This window comes from Buteo buteo, chromosome Z (genome assembly GCF_964188355.1).
Source record: "Buteo buteo chromosome Z, bButBut1.hap1.1, whole genome shotgun sequence".
In the NCBI taxonomy this organism is placed as follows: Eukaryota; Metazoa; Chordata; class Aves; order Accipitriformes; family Accipitridae; genus Buteo; species Buteo buteo.
Window position 1 is genome coordinate 63933855 of NC_134204.1, and position 18358 is coordinate 63952212.

The window sequence follows — 18358 nt, forward strand, 5'->3', positions numbered from 1 at the left end:
CTTAGCTTTTTCTTACATTTACACCACCACCCCACCCCCCGCCAACTACCAAGACTGCAATGAATCATGCCTCTTCCCTAACACTTGGGCATTTGGCAGCCCTTTTATGACCTCCTGTAATTTAGTGAAGATGTCACACGTTAGGCTGTCCTCCACAAGTGACTTTGCAACTGTGCCTTCTGGACACCAGACGTAACCACTCTCTCTGCTATTTCCAGGTAAGAAGGAGCTAGAAGAAGCAGGCAGGCCACAACAGCTGTAACAAGCAGAGTAAGAAAGGCAGATAAGAGACCTGTGTAGGTCTCACGTTTCTCTACAGCTGGTACTAGCCTCATTCTGCTTTTTCTCCAGTCGTGGCCCCAGTTTATCCTCCTGGTGTACATAACTGCTCTATTCCCCTCTTCTCACAATCTTTCAAGTATGGTATGTACTGCCTCCACTTGCAGGGTCAGCAAATCTGGAAATTGTGCACTCAGAGCCTCTGCCAGCATTCAAGTGTTAAATATGCAGGGCTATTGCACACTTTGCCTACCTGAATTAAGGTTGGTTACTTTGCACATGCTCCTCCAGCTGGGAAGCAAACAGCAGGACACTACCAATATGATCACAAATGAGTAATACACAAGATCAGGACGCTTATGTGCAGCTGTCTCACTATGAACCTCGTCACCTTTCACAAGAGCTACTGCAAAAACGCAGACCCAGCGTGCTCAGAAGCAAAACCTAATGGGGCTTGTGAGCATGAGGATCATCTCCCACCATGCAAGTCCCCCAGAAAGTGCTGCCCAGGAGGACCCCATGCCTGCAGCAGGGAACCTTAACAGAGTGAGAGCTTCAGGCACGACAGACGTTTTCTGTGGCAGCTTACTTGTACCATTAGGGGCCCAGCTTAGACAAGCCATACTGGCGAAAGCTCCACAACGCGCCCAGCTCGCTGGCGTAAACACGCTGCACACACGGCAGCCCTCTTGCCACAGGACAACAGCTACAAGGGTAAATTTCCCACCGCAGCCGCTTCAACACCAAGACCTGCGGCGCCACCGCCCCAGGGCACTGAGCACCCACCGCGGGCAGCAGCTCCCTCACGCTCCGGCCGGCGGCGGCGCCGTGAGGCAGACGGCACTGGCTCACCGCCCCGCCCGCGCTCAACGGCCTGGCGGCGGCACTGCGCATGCCAGTGCACGGCGTGCACTGCACGCAGGCCCCGCCCCGCCCTGACCCTTCTCCCCGGGCTGCTTCCATCGCCGTGTTCGCGCAGGTGGTTCGCGGCGGTGTTGTCCGAGACCTCGACGTCTTGCTCCTGTTCGGAATTCCACCTGGTGAAGGGACGGAGGTTGTAGCCTCCCATCTGTGGAAGACCCGGTACGCTCTTCTGCGCTGCGGGAGGAGCTGGCTCACGGCGTGTGTCGCGTTCGCTCCCCCCCCTCCCCCCCCCCCCCCCCCGCGGGATCATTGGTTCATCCCTCTTGAGGCATGCGGGGAGCAGCAGGGGTCGCTGGTCTCTTCCTCGGCGCGCGCGGAGGCCGTTGGGGGCGCGGGGGCGGCAGGCGCGCGCGGCGGGGCTCGGGTGAGCCCGCCCGTCCCCGGACCGAGGACTTGCCCGCCGGGGCGCGGGAAGGGGCCGAGGCGCCTTAACGGTCCAGAGCCTGTCGGGTCTCTGCTGGCGGCGGCTGACCGGGTCAGGGTGCTCGCTGAAGAGGTAGGCCAGGCTGTAGCGGGCGGGGCGGGCTGGTCCGGTAACGGGAGTCGGCGGCGGGCCTTGAAACGTCCTCCCCGAAAGCCTAGTGCTGTTCTCCCCGCTTTGGGAGGTGCCGCGGGCACGGGAGCTGGGAGGGCTTGGGGCTGGGAGGGCTTGGCCGGGCCTGGAGTGTCAGTTTGTGAGGGGAACAGCCGTGCCGCTTCAGCATGCGAACGACCTTGCCTTCCCCCCTCCTTATCTTGTCTCCATGAAACAAACCATTGAGTGAATCGGTGGTCCTTCATCCTCTGGAGTTTCTAGTTTTGAAAGCTGCTATGTAGGCTTCTCACTGCTGCTTGGGAGAACTTTCCAAAAGCTCACATTTTGGAAGAACGAGTTTTGTAGTTGGTTTATACTGAACTCTTTTGGGCACGCTTTTGCCATGTGGCCAGCAGTGCATGGTCTTAAATGCACCATATCCCTCGACAGAAGAACCACCCGTTTTAAAGGAACACTTTTTCAGTAATGTGTGAAAGATGGCTGGGGCCGTCGTACACAGCCACCGGTGCCTGGCTTTCTGAAATGTTGTTGGGTTTCCGCATAATTCCTGGTTGCTGTAGCGGCCACGGGAACTTGTGTAATAGAGTCACCCTTAATCTTAAAATGTGCTGATAGGGATGATTGGGGCTTTTTTTTTTTTTTTCTTTGAGGGTGGGGGGACATAGAGTCTGCTGTCTGTTCTTGGAAATCAGGGAACTATTTCAAGTATTTCTTGTTAGGCTCCTTGTGCTGTTTGTGTATCTCAGTCACTCTTCCAAGTGAACGTGTATTCTCCATTTTATTTCAGATGAAAGCAATAGAAGTCTGTCAATGGCCAGAGCAGGCACCAGCATGACCACAAGATGTCCCAAGAGCATGGTGTGCTTGGTTTTTCTTATTAAATGCTTACTCTTTATAAAATGTTACTTACTTGTGAATTCTTAGGTATTTGCCTATTGATGAATGAATCTTTTTCATATGCTGTTAATTTAATTTTGCAGAGGTGATCAGTTCCAATACTGAAATTTTTGCCTTTGTGTTGCCCGTTCATTCCTGTCCAGAATGAATGTGGTGTCAAAAAAGGCAAACAGGAATTCTTGCTCAAACTGTTTAAGGAGCTGGTTATTTACCTTTCTCCTCCCTGTTTTTGCAAGGACAAAAAAAATCTAGAAATTGTATGGTTGAGCAGTTACATGGTAGACTTTGTGCTTCAGTCTTTTTAAATGAAGAATCTGACAGTTATTATAAGAGGAAAAACTAAAATTATAACGGCCACTTCTAGCATTGTTTAGCTGTCCTGTCTATTGTGATAAGATCTTACATCTGTGCTGCAAGTAATTAGTACATAACATTTCAGACTCTAGTGGCCTCTAGTTTTTCTATTGTAAAAAGATCTCTACAGCTTCAGAATACTCAGCTACAGAAAAGATTAAAATCTTCTTTAATGGGGAAAAAACATGTTTTGCCTTTGTGCATTTACCTTTTTGTTATTTATGTCTGGTATTGGAAAGGTATAAAAAGAATCTCTTTGCAGGACTCTTTGATATTGGGTAATAATGTATTCTACTCTTCTGCTGTACACAGAACAGTCTTTCCATGATACGCTTTTGAAAATGTAAAGTATACTTTAATATTGCTATTGCAGGCAGCTCGCACCTTGGGGACTGTGGGGCCTGTTCCTACCAGAATGCTTAACACTACGAACAGTTCTTGCAGAGTTCTAGTGTGTTTTGCTGAAAGTTCAGAAGCTCACAGAGATAGCCCGATGTGGAGAAAGCCTCTAAGCATGAGAAGGGCATGTAGGAAAAAGTTACGAAGTACTGATTGCCCAGCTGTCCTGCAACTTCCTTCATTAGGTAAGTAACAATAATTTCTTGTGCAGCTGTGTCCCTCAGCCTTGTCTTACAATGAAGAAGACTTTCTGTTGAAAAAGAAGTTTGGCAGAATGACTTTAGAGCAGAAATTGGAACTGAAACATTGAGAGTGAGATCAGCCTGATGACAATGTTCTCGTCAACAAAAGCAAAGTAAAAGGTTTGGTGTGAGTGGCTTATTAAAAGCAGTGCATGGCTGCTAGTGTGTCCCAGAGGTGTCTGTGCTTTTCTGTGTTTGGTTTTTGGGGGTGATACTGTGGAGCAGTTCAGAATACAAGATCTGAATCAAAGACTGCTGAAATGTGACAGCTCAGAATCTTATATGCAATATGCTGTTTCACTGTAGGGTCTTGGAAAAGTCAACACTATTGAAAGGTTGAGTAGTGCAAGTCAGCAGGAAATTCAGTGGTACAAACAAGGCACTAATAAAAATTGCGTGTATTATGAAAGATATCTTCAGTGCTGAAACTGTGGTTTGTGTAACCTACGTACCCAAGGGCATGACAAATAATCCAAGTCTTTGAAGCCAGGACCTTCTCGGTCAATATTGGAAGTGTGATCTAAGAATGATCCAGTACAGAGAAATCATCGTCATACCTTACCTGCATTTCAGGGGATGCAAACCATACTGAGTAAACTATTTGACAGCTTACTGACAGCCTGTTAAGTATTAGAGCTGAGTCAATTTATAGAGACTATCAAGGCTATAGAGACTGAAGACTATATTGAAGGTGAAATTCAGAGTGCAAACTTAAGTTTTAAGTAACTGAAGAAATTACTGATTGTCTTGTAAATTAGAAAGGGTCACAATATTACACCACATGCTACAATATGTTGTTCCCATTGAATACGTGCAGTACTTGGTGAAAGAAAAAAATGCTGGAGGTTCTTTTTAGCAGCAGCAGCTGACTTTTATGACTGTAAATGGGCTAGTTGCTCAGACATAGGAAAGTACAGCAGTGATGAAAGGTAGATTGAATGGAGTAGAAAACCAATAAAAGATGTCCTGCTTGCACATTTTGTGCAATTGTGCCTCCTTTAAACCTCGTTATGCATTATGTTCTAGGATACAAAGAATCAAAAGTGTCTTTTGCATATTTGTTTGTGTTATTGTTTTTGTTGTTTCACTGATGCATCCAGCTCTCCTAGAGACATAGTGAAGAGGAGGGTACTGAGGCAGAGTGCTGCACAGTGATATTTCCATGGAAAAATTATAAATACTGTTTAAAGTATTTCTTTTGTAAAGAAAACTTGGAAGAGATAACAGTTATGGAGAAGTTTTGGGAAGAATTGGGGTGGCATTTGGCACCCATTAATGAGTCTTTTGGATTACTCAGTCTTTTGAACAATAAACAGTTTTGTTGCCGCCTTTTTTAATTCTTTTTTCACTGTGCTAGAAATCCATAATACTGTACAAACTACTGCGGAAGAAAAATATGGATTATATAATTGTGTGGTGTTTGCAGGAGCAGCTTTCAAAATGCGATTACAGCTCTGGGAAAGCAGACTGATTATTTGGCAGCTGTTCCCGAGACAACATGACAAATTCTTAAGCGAAGCTGTGCAAACTGAGCTGTGTCAAGTTCTGAAGGAAGTTTGTGATCCAGTAGTTGTCCATGCTGAAGACAGATTCAGAAAGTGATTTCCCAGCTGCTACCAGACTGGATGATCTGGATTTGTTTAAAGAATATATGCTATTTCCTGATGAGAAATTACTTAAGTAACTTTTGGGGAAAAATTAAACTGAAGATGGTTCAGTATTTTGCATGAATACGCACATGTTCATAGAAAAGTCAATGTGAGTGATGCAAGATCCACTACATCACTGTTGGTTTTCTTGCAGGAAAGAATGTAACAGAAGTCTTCTGTGAAGTGATGAAATTCCTTCAAGTTTGTCACAGTGCCCTTGAAAATACTAGAATCGGAAAGGTTCATGCACTGAAATGTGAAAATCTGCTTGAACAACATGAAAAACACAGATGCAGTTATTGCTTTACCAGTGCTGTCGATAAAAAATGAACTAGTGAAATCCATCCCAGATCTTCAGCACCATAGGCACTGGGGGTTTTGCAAGGCTGAAGAGAAGGATGAGCACCCTTTATATGAACCTGCCAGACACTGGGAAGAGAAATGTATGTGTAATCCACTGTGAGTAATGTATCTAATAACAGGGCTGCTACTTTTTTTTCAACATAGAATTACTAATCTTGTCTATTATTGGCTTACTATTCTCTTAAACTGTTGCATACACATCTGTGCTTTATACATGAGCTACTACTACAAAACTTACTATTGATTCCCACCAGCTAGAAAGTGTTAGTACTGCCATCAACTTGTAGTTAGAATCTGAAACCTTGCTTAGATGGGCAAAGAGCCTCTCTTGCATGCTCTTCAAAAATTAGTTTTTCAGACTTCGGCTTTTAACGTTTTTCCAAAGGGATGAGGGGGAAGCTGATCCTTGTAACTTTGCGCCAGTCTCAGGAATCTGGAGGATGTTACTGAAGACAGCTGTGTGCTACATGTGTCCAATCTCACATTGTGTTTACTTTTTTCCCTTAAGGAAGAATTGTTCTAACAAGCCTGAGACCAGTGGGAATCTCTGCAGGACCACTCCATAAGAAACAAACTTAAAAAGATGAAATGTTAAGGCTGCATGTAGTAGCACAAGGTGCTTCTAACTGTATTGGGGCAGTATCTGGTAATGTTTATGTAGACAAAAAATAAAGATTTATGTTTCTGTTCTAAGAATTTCTGTCTTCCCAAGCTATAACAGCAGTTGCTTCTGACAGTTCTGAGTTCCTCTACGTTGTTTTTGGGATACCAGTTCACCCCTTTGGACTAAATAAAACCTAGGAGCTATTAAGTGGGTGGGAGGTCATCACTGAAACCATGGTCTTCTGTAGTTATCAGAGATTGAGTTAGCTGAGATTTGTATTGTAGTGGGGAAAAGTAGAAATTAAAATTCAGCAAACCTGTGTTTAAAAATAGCGGGAAAGGTCTCCAACATGGAAAACTGCAAGTTTGGTTTATTATTACCTTAATCAGCTGCATAATACAGTATTTCAGCTAAACTTGAAGTAGAGTGAAATACTGTAGGGATAACAACTGGAATTCCTGGTTGTTTTTTCAGAAGGACTTATGATAAATTAATTTTATCAGAAGAGCAAATGCTGGAATTGCGTATCTTGCAATGTCTGATTTTTTCAGTACTGAATGTAAGTAAATTATTAATGCAAAGTCTAAGCATAAGTTAGTTTTTGGGTTGTAGAGAGGGAAGGAGGTTTAGACAAGAGTAATTAAATTTTAGTGATCCAACATGTAATTATTGGATGCACTTGAAAGTTTAGGGTTTCTGTTAGGGATTATATTCCCTGAAGATACCATCTGTTCAGGAGTTTTGCTCACAGGTCTTTGTTCTTAAAGTGCAAGACTGGCAGGAATAGCTTTTAAGACTTCTTTTTTTTTTTTAAACTCTTGACAGCAACAGCTAATGCCAAGTTTTAATGACTGCTGTCTAAAATGTTAATTCCCTTTCAACAAGAAAAATTTTAGAATCTTAAGCTTCACTGTGTAATACCTGCTTCCTAGTGTAGAAGAAAGAAAAAATGAGGGAGAGGGAGGAATAGGTGTGTGTAAGGGGCACCGATTACTAAAATAGTAATGCTGGTGAATGTTAAGTGTGGTGTTAAGCATTAGGACTCCCTTTTAGTTTTTACGAGTTGCTACCTGGACTGTACCCTTGAAAAAAACTCAAGACTCCTTAACTATTTTTTCCTCTGTTTTACATGAACAAAATGTCTGACAAGACTGTTGAAGTTGATAGTATTAAAAAGTAGAAAGGACAGATTCTCAAGGTGGTCTAGGGGAGCAAGAGAACAAAGCTTTGTGCACTGGCTTGGTGTTGCACCAACCCTCCTTTCTGTTACTTGCCTCCAGTGCTCTGTGGAAGAGTGCTCTGTATTAAAGGCTGCAAATCAAAACTCTTGAGAGGTATGCACAGAAAGAAAATTGGATTGTTCCAAATTTCTCTTTAACCTTTTAGCACACTGCATCTGAGTGGACTAAGGCTAGCTCTATTAAATGAAAACAGTCTATCAGTGGATGACCTGTGGAGGCATTCTTGAATGTCAAATTGTTACCTCTTTTCGCTAGCAAAGGGGCTCATTTGTAGTAAATACAATGGTAGTATTTTATGAAGAATGTTAATTACATTCTGATATTCTCACTGAGGAAATAACTGTATAGTCCTAGCTATTTTTGAGATTTTAACATTGAGTAAGGTGTATCATTTAATTGGTGACCAGCTGGGAGGGCAGTGGTTTTCTTCACTCTTGTATTGGGTCTGGCTGAGATGGAGTTAATTTTCCCTGTAGCAGCCCTCAGTGCTGTGCTGTGCTCTGCGTTGGTAGCTAGAAGGGTGTTGATAACACGCTAGTGTTTTGGCTACTGCATCAGAGTTGTCTCTCCAATGTTGCCCCTTGCCCAATAGGCTGGGGGTGGGTGAGATCTTGGGAGGGGACACAGCTGGGACAGCTGACCCAAACTGACCAAAGGGATATTCCATACCATATGGTGTCTGCTCAGCAATAAAAGCTAAGCAGGGAGCGGGGGGGCATTTGTTATTACAACATTTGTCTTCTGGAGCAACTGGTAGGTGTACTGAAGCCCTGCTTCCCAGGAAGTGGCTGGACATCAGCTGCTGATGGGAAGTAGGGAATAAATCTTGTTTCCCTTTCCTTCTGTGCATGGCCTTTGCTTTTGCTTTATTAAACTGCCTTTATTTTGACCCACAATTTTTTTTCGCCATCTTATTTCCTCTCCCTCACTGTCCTGCTGAGCAGGGGAGTGACAGGGCAGCTTGGTGGGTACCTGGCATCCAGCCAAGGGCAACCCACTGCAACTCCTATCCAGGAGACAAATATGGGAGAGAAATTAAAACAGGCACATTAAGGAGAGCGCATGTGCCACGCTGGCTTTGCATCTGTATGTTTGGTTTGACAGCTTATGTAGCCTGCTGTTCTTTTCTGGTGATGTTTAGGTAAGAAAGGAAACTGTAGTATGGATATGCACTGGAAGTATAAAACTTAGGCTGGCAACTTTCTGTCACCAGGAAAAATACTTAATCTGAAGAAGCAGTATCCTCAAGTGGATTTTAATTGGTATGACACCTGTTTTTACCAGATGGTGCTGTCAAATGAATCTGTGTTTCTGAAGGCTTTGCTCCTTTGTGTAATGTAAATAAGACACACAGGCAACCATGGAATGCCCTAAAAATTCAAGTTTTACTTGACTTTTAAATAACCTGGACACAAGTATTGACACAGCCATCTATCAAACTCAATTTAAAATAAAGCACACAGTTGCTTCATGAATACTTAATGTACATAGAACATAAGCATCACATCAATATGTTTATGTATGTTGTTTTTAAACCTCTTTCTAGGGAGCTTTGAATTAAACAGGCTTTCCCCAAAGAAAATGTGCTATCTATTCAGTTCAATATACACTTGTATAAAGATGATTAATTTGGCAACTTAAATGGTAGTGATTTTTTTTTCCCCAACTAACATCTTCCAATATAATGAGCTCAATTAGAATACAAGTTGCAAGATTAGGTAGATGGGTAAGAAGTGCATTGTAGAAAACCGCAGGTCAAGGTTAGCTCCTAATGAAAGAAAACAGCAGCTAACAAGCACAGGGACCAATATGGGATATATAAAAATGCTTTTGTGGTGTGGTTAGCAAGCCCTCTTTTTTGTAAAAAATACATGTTTTGCAAAGAGGTATGTCTGTGTTGTCGGTGTTGCTAATTAGTGAGTGAGTTCCGTAACTTACCTATTATTAGCACTTACAGAAGTCTCAGAAGAGGTAAATGCAGAGGCACAAAGTTAAAGTTGTTGGCCTGAGATCAGTTCAGCAGACTAGAAGCAGAATTAGGATGAGAATATCTCCAATATTAGTCCTTTGTCCATGTGAGGACACATCTGTATGGCATCCAACCCCAGGGTAAACTTTGCCTGACACAGTTATACATCTCCTGTTTTTTGCCTGACTCATCAGGAGGTACAAGGACTATGGACCGACATCCAAACTCCAGGTTTGAAAACGTAACTGCCTCTAGGCAGTGAAAGTCCCAAGAAAGCCAGGGAAGGGTAGCAACAGTGGAAAGGGCAAGGTGTAGCTCAGAGCTTGAAGAGGCCAGCCACTTAAGAGATGTTGTAGGGCCGGTTTAGGGCTACAGAACATAGCTGTGACACAGTAAGTGCTTTCAGTGATTCATCACTTGTAGGTCTCTCTCACACAAAAATAACACGGTCACAAAAAAAGGTGCCTTTCCTCAGGTGACTGAGGAAAAGAAGCCTAAAGGGAAAGGAGGCTTGCATATGGCAGTAGTTTATTTTTCTGTACTATTAGCTGAAACTGGTGTCCTTGTCCAAGTTTTCCCTTGTTCTGGCACTGACACTTAACATGTAATACAGGTGTTAAGCTTAGTCTTTCTTTTGCAGATACAAAACTGTATCATAGTGCCCAAGACTGAGCATTAGACTTGCTAAAACCTGCTTCCTACATAGTCTCATTGGACAGAAGACCACTAACTGAAATCCAGAAGTCTTTCTGTAAATTTCTCATTTAAATGTAAAAAAGTTGGTTTGATTATGAAACGACTCTCCTGTGACTTGAGAACTGAAAGCTATCACTATTAGATTAGATACAGCCTATTTTCTGATGTAGTGGGCTAAGTAAAATACCACACACTTGGCTGTTGGTATCCACAAAAGCCCACAGGCATATGACAACATACAGTAAAACAGGAGGTTGGATATAAACCTTAATAGTTTTCTTCTTGATCAATATTTGAGGATTGGCAAGATACAAACACTATCTACAGATAATTCTCAAATAATAACAACACAAATCCTCCTCAAGTAGTAGATACATTCTATTCACCTGTGCCTGTGTAAGGAATGCAGAATAATGGTAATGATTTAGAAAGCAACAAACTACAAGCAAGTGCATAATGCTCCAGCGTGGAACACCTTCTTGAAGAAATAAGGAGTGGCTTTCATTGCAGACACTGTAACCAGTACTTCGGTGGTTTGTCATATCTCAGTAGTCTTCCAAAAGACTGTGATGCTCTAGATTAATCTGTATCATCACAATCTTTGCCACAGTGATGGGCTTTTTTGTGTTTGGGTTTTTTTGCTTTTGTTTTGGGTTTTTTTTGTTTTTTAACTGGTGCTTGTAAGAATACTATACAAGGTCATAAGTAGATCCTAAAGGATCACTTTAAATTGAAGCAATGACAATGAAGCCATTTAACAGACTTACAAAACAATTTAAGCAAATACTTTAAGCCAAGCCCAACAATGTCCTAGAATGAAATCCATAGTAAATTCAGAAAATGCTGAAGAACCTCCATGAAAACAGAATTCTAACAGGGTTCTAAGCTCTTTCCTTCCCTTCGATTTGTTTACTGAGACTGAAGAAGCAGAACTGTCCAAAATAAGTGGTCAAAGAACAATATTTAATTAAGTGAATCTGCCTTCCTTGGCACGATGCAGCATCTTCCAACATGCAGACCAATCCATAACAGTGATAGGAATATACAAACTGTAAGGCTACCACCCTGGCTAGTAGCATCTACCTGACCACTTCAGATCATGAAACAATAAAGAATCAAAAAATGAAATGGAAAATAAAACATCATACAAGGTTTCACTTCTCAGTTTTGTTAGTTAAAATGTGTATTAGTAATCCCATGCCTCTTGTAAAGCATAACTTAGACACCTTATGGTCACTCCAGTTCTCAAACAGTACTGCATTTCTGACAGGGCTGCAGTCCCCTGGGTATGGTGTTGCTAGGGGTACAAAGACACAGGATCACTGCAAATCACTGAAGGCCATGGGGGTTGAGTTTAAGGAGGACAGATGTAAAAAAGCACGAGCTACTTACCACAGCCAATTCCAATGCTGTTTGACAAATTCAATATTTAGTTTGGAGATTATACTTAGCAAAAGTTACTTTCACCACACAAAGATTTTGCTAAGCTTCTTAGTAAGTTAGCAACGCCAGAAGGCTCTACGCCATGTGCTGACTGTGGACAAATGGGAGGCAGAGGAATGACTTTCAGCTGTTTGTACAAAGTGACAGGACAGGAGAAGAGCTAGGCATCACTTCAGTTACATACTAGAAGATAACCCACTCAATGTGCAGCATCATTAAAACTTACTATTCCTACCGTGACAACAGAAAAAAATTGCAATTATCATACCTGAAATACTGCTTTTGTCATTTTATCATAGTAGAAGTGGCTCAGAGAAAAGTATCCAAAGTTACTAGCATTGATATTTAACATGAAAAGAGATTAAGGCAGACTTTGCTAATCTAGTTTTAAAAAAAAAAAAAAAAGGCTATTTGCTAGCTGTCTTAAATCCTACTCTACAGGTTTCATTTAACCAGTACTTAAGTGCCTTGCTAAGCAGTCTTAATACAGTGGGTCAGTACATATTCTCCAGTTTTTTTCCAGTGTGGTTTAATATAAGGTGATAGATGTATTTCTATGGTATGGAATGTTCAATTAAATAATCCCTCAACAAAAAAGGGTGTTCAAAATTGAGAACACTTAAAACTGCCAAGGGAAAGTATGTCTGTATCACCTCTGGAACTCTCTGCTACAGGGTGTTACCGTGTCTATTATTTTTGAGCTAAAACATGTTGAGTCAAGATTTGTATTAACAATATCAGCATCTGTTGTGCTAGGCTAAAATAAACCTTGTAAGAGCTATCAGTCCTTAGGACACAAGTTGATCCCCATATTAATTTGTGAAGATAATTCTCCCCATATCACACTGTATTGCACAATTGGCCAAAAATATGACTATTTTGCTTCTCTTGAAGCATCTGGTCCTGATCATGTCAGTTAACAGTCATTTTTTGGAAAAAGGCTATTCAGTTACAGAGCAGACCATAAAGCCTGTTTTGTTGCAGCAATTTTTTTGTTCCATTTTTTGGAATGTAACTGCTGATCATTCAGTTTTAGTAAGATTTTTCTTTTGGGTTGTCTGATCAGGCAGCTTCTCCTCGATCAGTCACACCACTAGAACAGTTTCGGTGATAAAAGCATTGCTTGGCCTTCCCAGCAAGCAGGCTGCGCTTCTGAGTGTCCTGAAGAAATTGCTACCACGTTGACTTCAGTTCCTTCCCTTGCACACACACACACTAAAAATTCTCAGTTTCCAAAGAATAAAATCCATTCACCACCTTCAGTTACGGCAGTCAAGTCTCCACCTTGAAGCGTGACACCTGTACTGTTTTTACGATCTTAGTGGTGGGTTTTCCTTCGACGTTGTTAGTGGATAGCTGAGATGTTTCTTCTATTAGGCTGTCTTTAGATCCGTTCTGTCTCTGAAGGGAACAAATTAAAATGTTGTTGAAAAGGTATAGCAGAATTTAAATACTATATTTTGATAACTGCTGCTATGACAGCCTTAGGCTAAGGATATAGCAATTTTTATATATATATATATATTTTTATATATATGCACATCAGGACTATTAAAGTACCTACATTTATTTGAACAAACAGAACTTTTCCCCCCTCTTGCCTCCTCTCTCCCCTGCCAGCTGCTGCCTCTCTGTGCTATTTGGATTCATATTCCCTATTCAGGAAATACCATCACTAATTATTTGATATTTAGCAAAATGCTGCAAGCAAGCACTCACAAGGAATTAATGGTCACTCTTGTGAGCGGGTCTGGGGCAAAGCAAAAAGGGAGGTGTTTGTGGACACTGAACATTGTAACATTAATTCCTTCCAGAGCATGAATTTAAGCCACTTTGTATGGGAAATAAGACTGTGAATTTTGAACAGGACTCAATCACACAAGTTACCTATTTCTACAAAGCACATAAATGTGCTTAGCCTTAAGTATACCAACTTCCCCTTCATTGCTGGAGCAAGTCCTTACAGAAACATCAAGGACAGCTCATCTTTTTCAATTTCCACCATATGCAGGAATACAAATATCCTTGAATTTAATTCCTATAAAAGAACAGGTAGCGTGTTAGCGAGCCTTAAAGTGAAAAATACCTGTTTATTGTTTTAAAATTATTCAAGCTTAAGTTATTCTAACTGCTTATAAGACAAACTATGGCATGTTTTGCTGGTTGTATTCTGTGCAGTTTCCACACTACATACAGTATCAGCATGAGGTTTTGGTATATCCACATGCCAGATTAACAGACATGATGACTGGTGTGGGAAGTTATGTATCTGGAATTCTCCCTTCCATGTTTTGGTTTTCCTTTTGTGTGCTTGCACAACAGACCTGCAAGTGCTTTTTGAATAGAATTTGCTTCTCACATTTTGAGCTTAACAAAACTACCAAAGCTTAGAGATATGGTACCCTATTGTATGATGAAAGCCAGTGATTATATTTAAAAAGACAAGTTCTATCCTTTTTAGTTTTCAGTAATGTAAAAAAACATCCAGCATTTGGGAAAAAAAAAGAAAAAAAGGCAATGCTTCAAGGCCAAGCAACAAAACTTTAAGAAAACCTCTAAGAAGAGGTGAATAAATTATAGTAGGTTGTGATTACAACTGCATCCCAAGCACACTTGCATATTTTAAGAAATTGTGAAAGTTGATTCTCCTCTGTGGAAAACAGGGTATCAGCTTAAGGAAGCATCAAACTCAAACTGGGAAAGGGTCCTCCAGCAGCAGAAGCAGGTGTTTGCAGGGGCATATGCTACAGAACTACATATACATGGAAATATAAACAAAGTGTAAATATAAGCAAAATGTAAAATTTCAAGTCACACTGCTGCTGAAAAAATCTCCGCCAGCTTTAATTTTCACTGAAAAACAAAGATCTAATTTAAATAATGCACTAGAACCCCAACTTCTCCCTCCAAAAAAAGGAAAATTGCAGCAGATGCACAATTACTAACCTGTTGAGTCAATTGTATGCTGGGACCTTTCGCATCTGAAGATCGTGTAACAGGCAGTGGAGGCACCAGATCAGTTTTCGCACTGAAATTACAATATTACAAAATGGATATTGCTATAATGAAGTAAACTATAACTGTGCAGAGGAAGAATAATGAAACTGACCCAGACAGCTACATAGATCTGAAAGGCAAAACCCAAAAGGCTTATCACCTGACTTTAGCTATCATGCTGATCTTCAGTAGACAGTGGGCACCTTCAGGGCACAGGTCATCCCATCCCTTCTCAAGGGGCCTGTCTCCTCCTGGTCTACAGAGGCAGCCCAACTTCATGTGAGATGAGTCTCGCCTGAAATCATGGGTGTGCCACGTCCTTCAGGGTGCCATCCAGCTAAAACTAGCCTCCCAAGTAGGTGATATCATCAAGGGACTGCTTTTGATATTTAATAAAACTGAGAATGGGGCTATCACTTTCCCATTTGTAAGTACACCCTTTACAAATCAGCCTTCTAGGAAAGACTGATCCACCCATTGCTGAAGAGGGTTGTACTAGAGTTTCCATGAAACAAATACAGATGACATCTTAACTCTGTTAAGCATGAAGGTATCTGGAAAGCAACCCATGAGTTCTCATCCCTCAGGCAACTTCATGACCTACCACTGACGAGCAATATAGGTTTATTTTGGCTTTTTCAGTTTTTCCCCCTTCCAAGGGGATCAAGCAAGCCTCTGTGGCCCAGAATAGATCAGAAATGTTTTTGTACTTGTTTGCATCATTTAGCTCTGAAGACCTACTATTTAGAGGGTTGCCTGAATCCTATGCTAGCAACCAACCATGTTTATGCCAATTCTAATCTAACCATGATCTTTGAACAACTTCTGGGCCACACTAAACCAGTCCATTGCTAGCAACCACATTCACGTACTTCACTTCAGACAGGACAGATCTTTCACCATCAGAACACTGGGACCTCCGATACTGACGGTAGCTTCGAGGGGAATGTGAATGCCTAATGCGGATCGGGTCGCCTTGAGTCCTAAGAGAGACACAGAATGCACAACAATAGGTTAGTAAACCTGATCTTTGGCACAAAAACATAAATTCAGCTGCAGACTGAGAGATCCTCCCATTTCTTATTAAAGTATAACAGACAGCTTCTTGCACTGGCTGCATTTAAAAGGCTGATGCTTCTCTTACGGGTCTGTACTTGGAATTCAATCCTTTAAAAGTGTAAAGGTCGCAATCTAGCATGCCCATATTTGAGAATGGAACTATTTAATAAATAATGCACTAACACATACAGCTTTAACATCAGCCTTTCCTGTTTAGTGGTGTTGTGGAAGCACATTGTAATGCAAACAGGGATCCCATTTCTGCTACATGCAGCTGCTTGCACTGACACATGGCATCCCAAATGGGCAATTATCACAGTGAAATAGACGTCAGTTCTTAAGGAAATAGCTATGCCCTGGCAGCTGCCCATGACAAGCAAGAAAAGGGGTTGAATAGGTCAAACAGTGCCTTAGATGACTGGAATAAGAATTTCAAAGGAAGCAGAAGTTTAATAAATAAATTGATTTGCTTGTTTGCATTCAGTTCTCTCTGATTCTGTAGCGTGTAACATAAAACAGATTGATGGATGGCATAGGGAGACAAGTTCACAAGTGTGTGGGAGAGATAGGGAGAGATGAAGATGATTTTTTTCGTATTTTGGAAAAAGAAAATATTAGGGTTTAAAATTGTTATGTATCCTCACCCAACCCATCCCAGATGAGCATCTGGAGTAGATAAAAGCTTAGAGATTATGTGCAAACCCACTCCTATTTCAGTGTGACAGAGTTCACAGTAAAATAAGAAACATGGGCTTTTGTATTCACAAAGAAAAATCCTGACATAAACTCACTCTATTTTAGTGTATGGAATTTCTTTCAGTTGCTCCTCAGACAGGCCAGATGGATCCACGAGCTCCTTCCTAGAAAGGATTAGGCAAAGTAAAAAATGTAACAGTAGCTACCAACTGCAAAACTGTTCTTATTTTTATTATATGAGGCTGAAAAGATTTACAGAAACAAGCTGTTGTCAGCCCTGAAGCTATCTTGACATCAAAATAGGAAACCTATTAACTTCGCCTTGATTGCTTCAACTGCGTGTCGCATCCTGTTCCACCTTCCTCTCACCTCCCTGCAAATCTGATCTTGTTACTTCACCGTATATACAACATCATGTATACTGAACATTAAATATGCTTTGGAATAGCTATCTTCCTAACTGGTAGTTCTATAACATATGGGACCTCATCCTAAAACTGTCAGTATTACAAACAAGAACATTTTGGAAGTCACGGAGGAATAAATCTCTAAAATTATGTATTCTTCTTTAATAATTCATCTACATACAATGGTCATCTGTATTCAGTGCATTCAGTGATCTGCAATATCTTCTATGCATAGCAGGTCATGAACACCCGCATAATTTACTGTGGCACATAGCTAAATCAGAACGTAATGCCTTACAGCCACAGTGCAGGGGATGTGAATAACTACATTAGAGGCAAACCAAGCAGTCCCTCGGTCCCTACAAGAACCGTACTTACTGAATATGTTTCCACAGTTCTTCTTTAGCTTGTACATCTGGGCTTCTCCTATAAATACCAACAAAGACAAGAAAGAGATAACTGTGAAAACCATCATCTGACATGTTGCTGTTCAAATAATCTTTAACAGCACAGACCCTGCACAGAAATCATGGTAAATGTAATCTACCAGTGACTTCAATTTTAAGGTTTGTTATCTCAGAAAATGCATTAAACTTCATCGCTTTACTTCAATTGAAAAGTCATTTCTTGAATGACAGGCTCTTAATCACAATTCCTGTTCCACTAGCCTTCAGCAAGAGTATGCACAAAATATAAACAACAGCAGAGCTTCCCAAGCCAAATCGGTGCCCAGCTACTGCCACCCCTTACCCAGCTGAGGACAATGTGTTTTGGAATAATACTTTTGTAGAAGGCCCTCAGAAATGTCCTATGGCCCACAGAGGCCTTTGTGGGCAGGAGGAGGGACAGGCCAAGCCAGGGACACACTCCAGTAATCCCTCGACATTCCCAGTGAGCACCAGTAAAGAGGATCTATTGCTCAGCTGCGATAACAGTACAGCCTCATGCTTTTTGGTCATTTCCAAGAAGGGTTTCTGCTCACTTCGTTTACCTTTGTGATGTTCAGGACAAAAAAACAACAAGGAACAAACCAAACCAGCAACCATGAATACTCACACGCATGAAGACTTTAGCAAGTATTTAATTCACAGGGAAAGTACTTTGGATCAGTCTTTCCTAGCCAAAATTGTAATTTCCCTGTTGCAGACACAGAGATTTAGTAAAGCAAGCCTGAATGGCATGCCTTACATTTTTCCACTGAATTACAGAAGATACTGTCTCCAAACTGGATCCTCTTTATTTTTGTTTTTCTTACCCTATTTTATTGCGGGGTTAGTGCAAAACCACTGCTGTTGCTGAAATTGCACCTTGAATTCACCAAAACCCATGCAGAGTAATAGATTAAATAAACATTTTACACAGTGGTAGGGACTACATTTGCATGGAGAGATCAGATAACTCTTTTCTTTGGGATTGTTATCAACAGCTAGACTGTTCCATACCATCTGAGATGTGAGGGATGCAACTTTTAGACAGATTCAGCATGCATAAATGCTCCCACTGAAGTCAGTTTCTCAAAGATTAAGTCTTATTTCATCAGATCATACAGCTTGCTTTTTTTTTCTTAAACAAAATGGCCTACCATATTCGAAGATGCTTTTGGA

General features: G+C 41.3%; 1 protein-coding gene, 1 long non-coding RNA gene and 1 other non-coding gene across 5 annotated transcripts in view; 2 read left to right on the forward strand and 1 right to left on the reverse strand.

The window, feature by feature from the left end:
* Positions 1–1493: 1493 nt before the first annotated feature.
* LOC142026568 (uncharacterized) lies at positions 1494–6345 on the forward strand. Of its 2 annotated transcripts, none has more exons than XR_012648854.1 (5): positions 1494–1699; positions 2526–2596; positions 3363–3573; positions 5434–5738; positions 6151–6345. It is a non-coding gene; the product is annotated as an uncharacterized LOC142026568 (long non-coding RNA). The 2 variants fall into 2 exon arrangements; XR_012648853.1 differs by having other exon boundaries at positions 1496–1699; positions 5434–5722.
* LOC142027539 (small nucleolar RNA SNORA13) lies at positions 2747–2878 on the forward strand. Its single transcript, XR_012649171.1, has one exon. It is a non-coding gene; the product is annotated as a small nucleolar RNA SNORA13 (small nucleolar RNA).
* Positions 6346–8853: 2508 nt separating the features above from the next.
* Positions 8854–18358, reverse strand: part of EPB41L4A (erythrocyte membrane protein band 4.1 like 4A) — a 139144-nt gene continuing 129639 nt past the window's right edge. For both annotated transcript variants that reach the window (XM_075019700.1, XM_075019698.1), the window contains 5 exons: positions 17133–17180; positions 16443–16511; positions 15465–15575; positions 14542–14623; positions 8854–12996 (listed from right to left, as the gene is read on the reverse strand). In XM_075019700.1, coding sequence (XP_074875801.1) covers positions 12868–12996; positions 14542–14623; positions 15465–15575; positions 16443–16511; positions 17133–17180 — 439 coding nt within the window. In that variant the 3' untranslated portion in view covers positions 8854–12867. The remainder of the gene's footprint in view (positions 12997–14541; positions 14624–15464; positions 15576–16442; positions 16512–17132; positions 17181–18358) is intronic.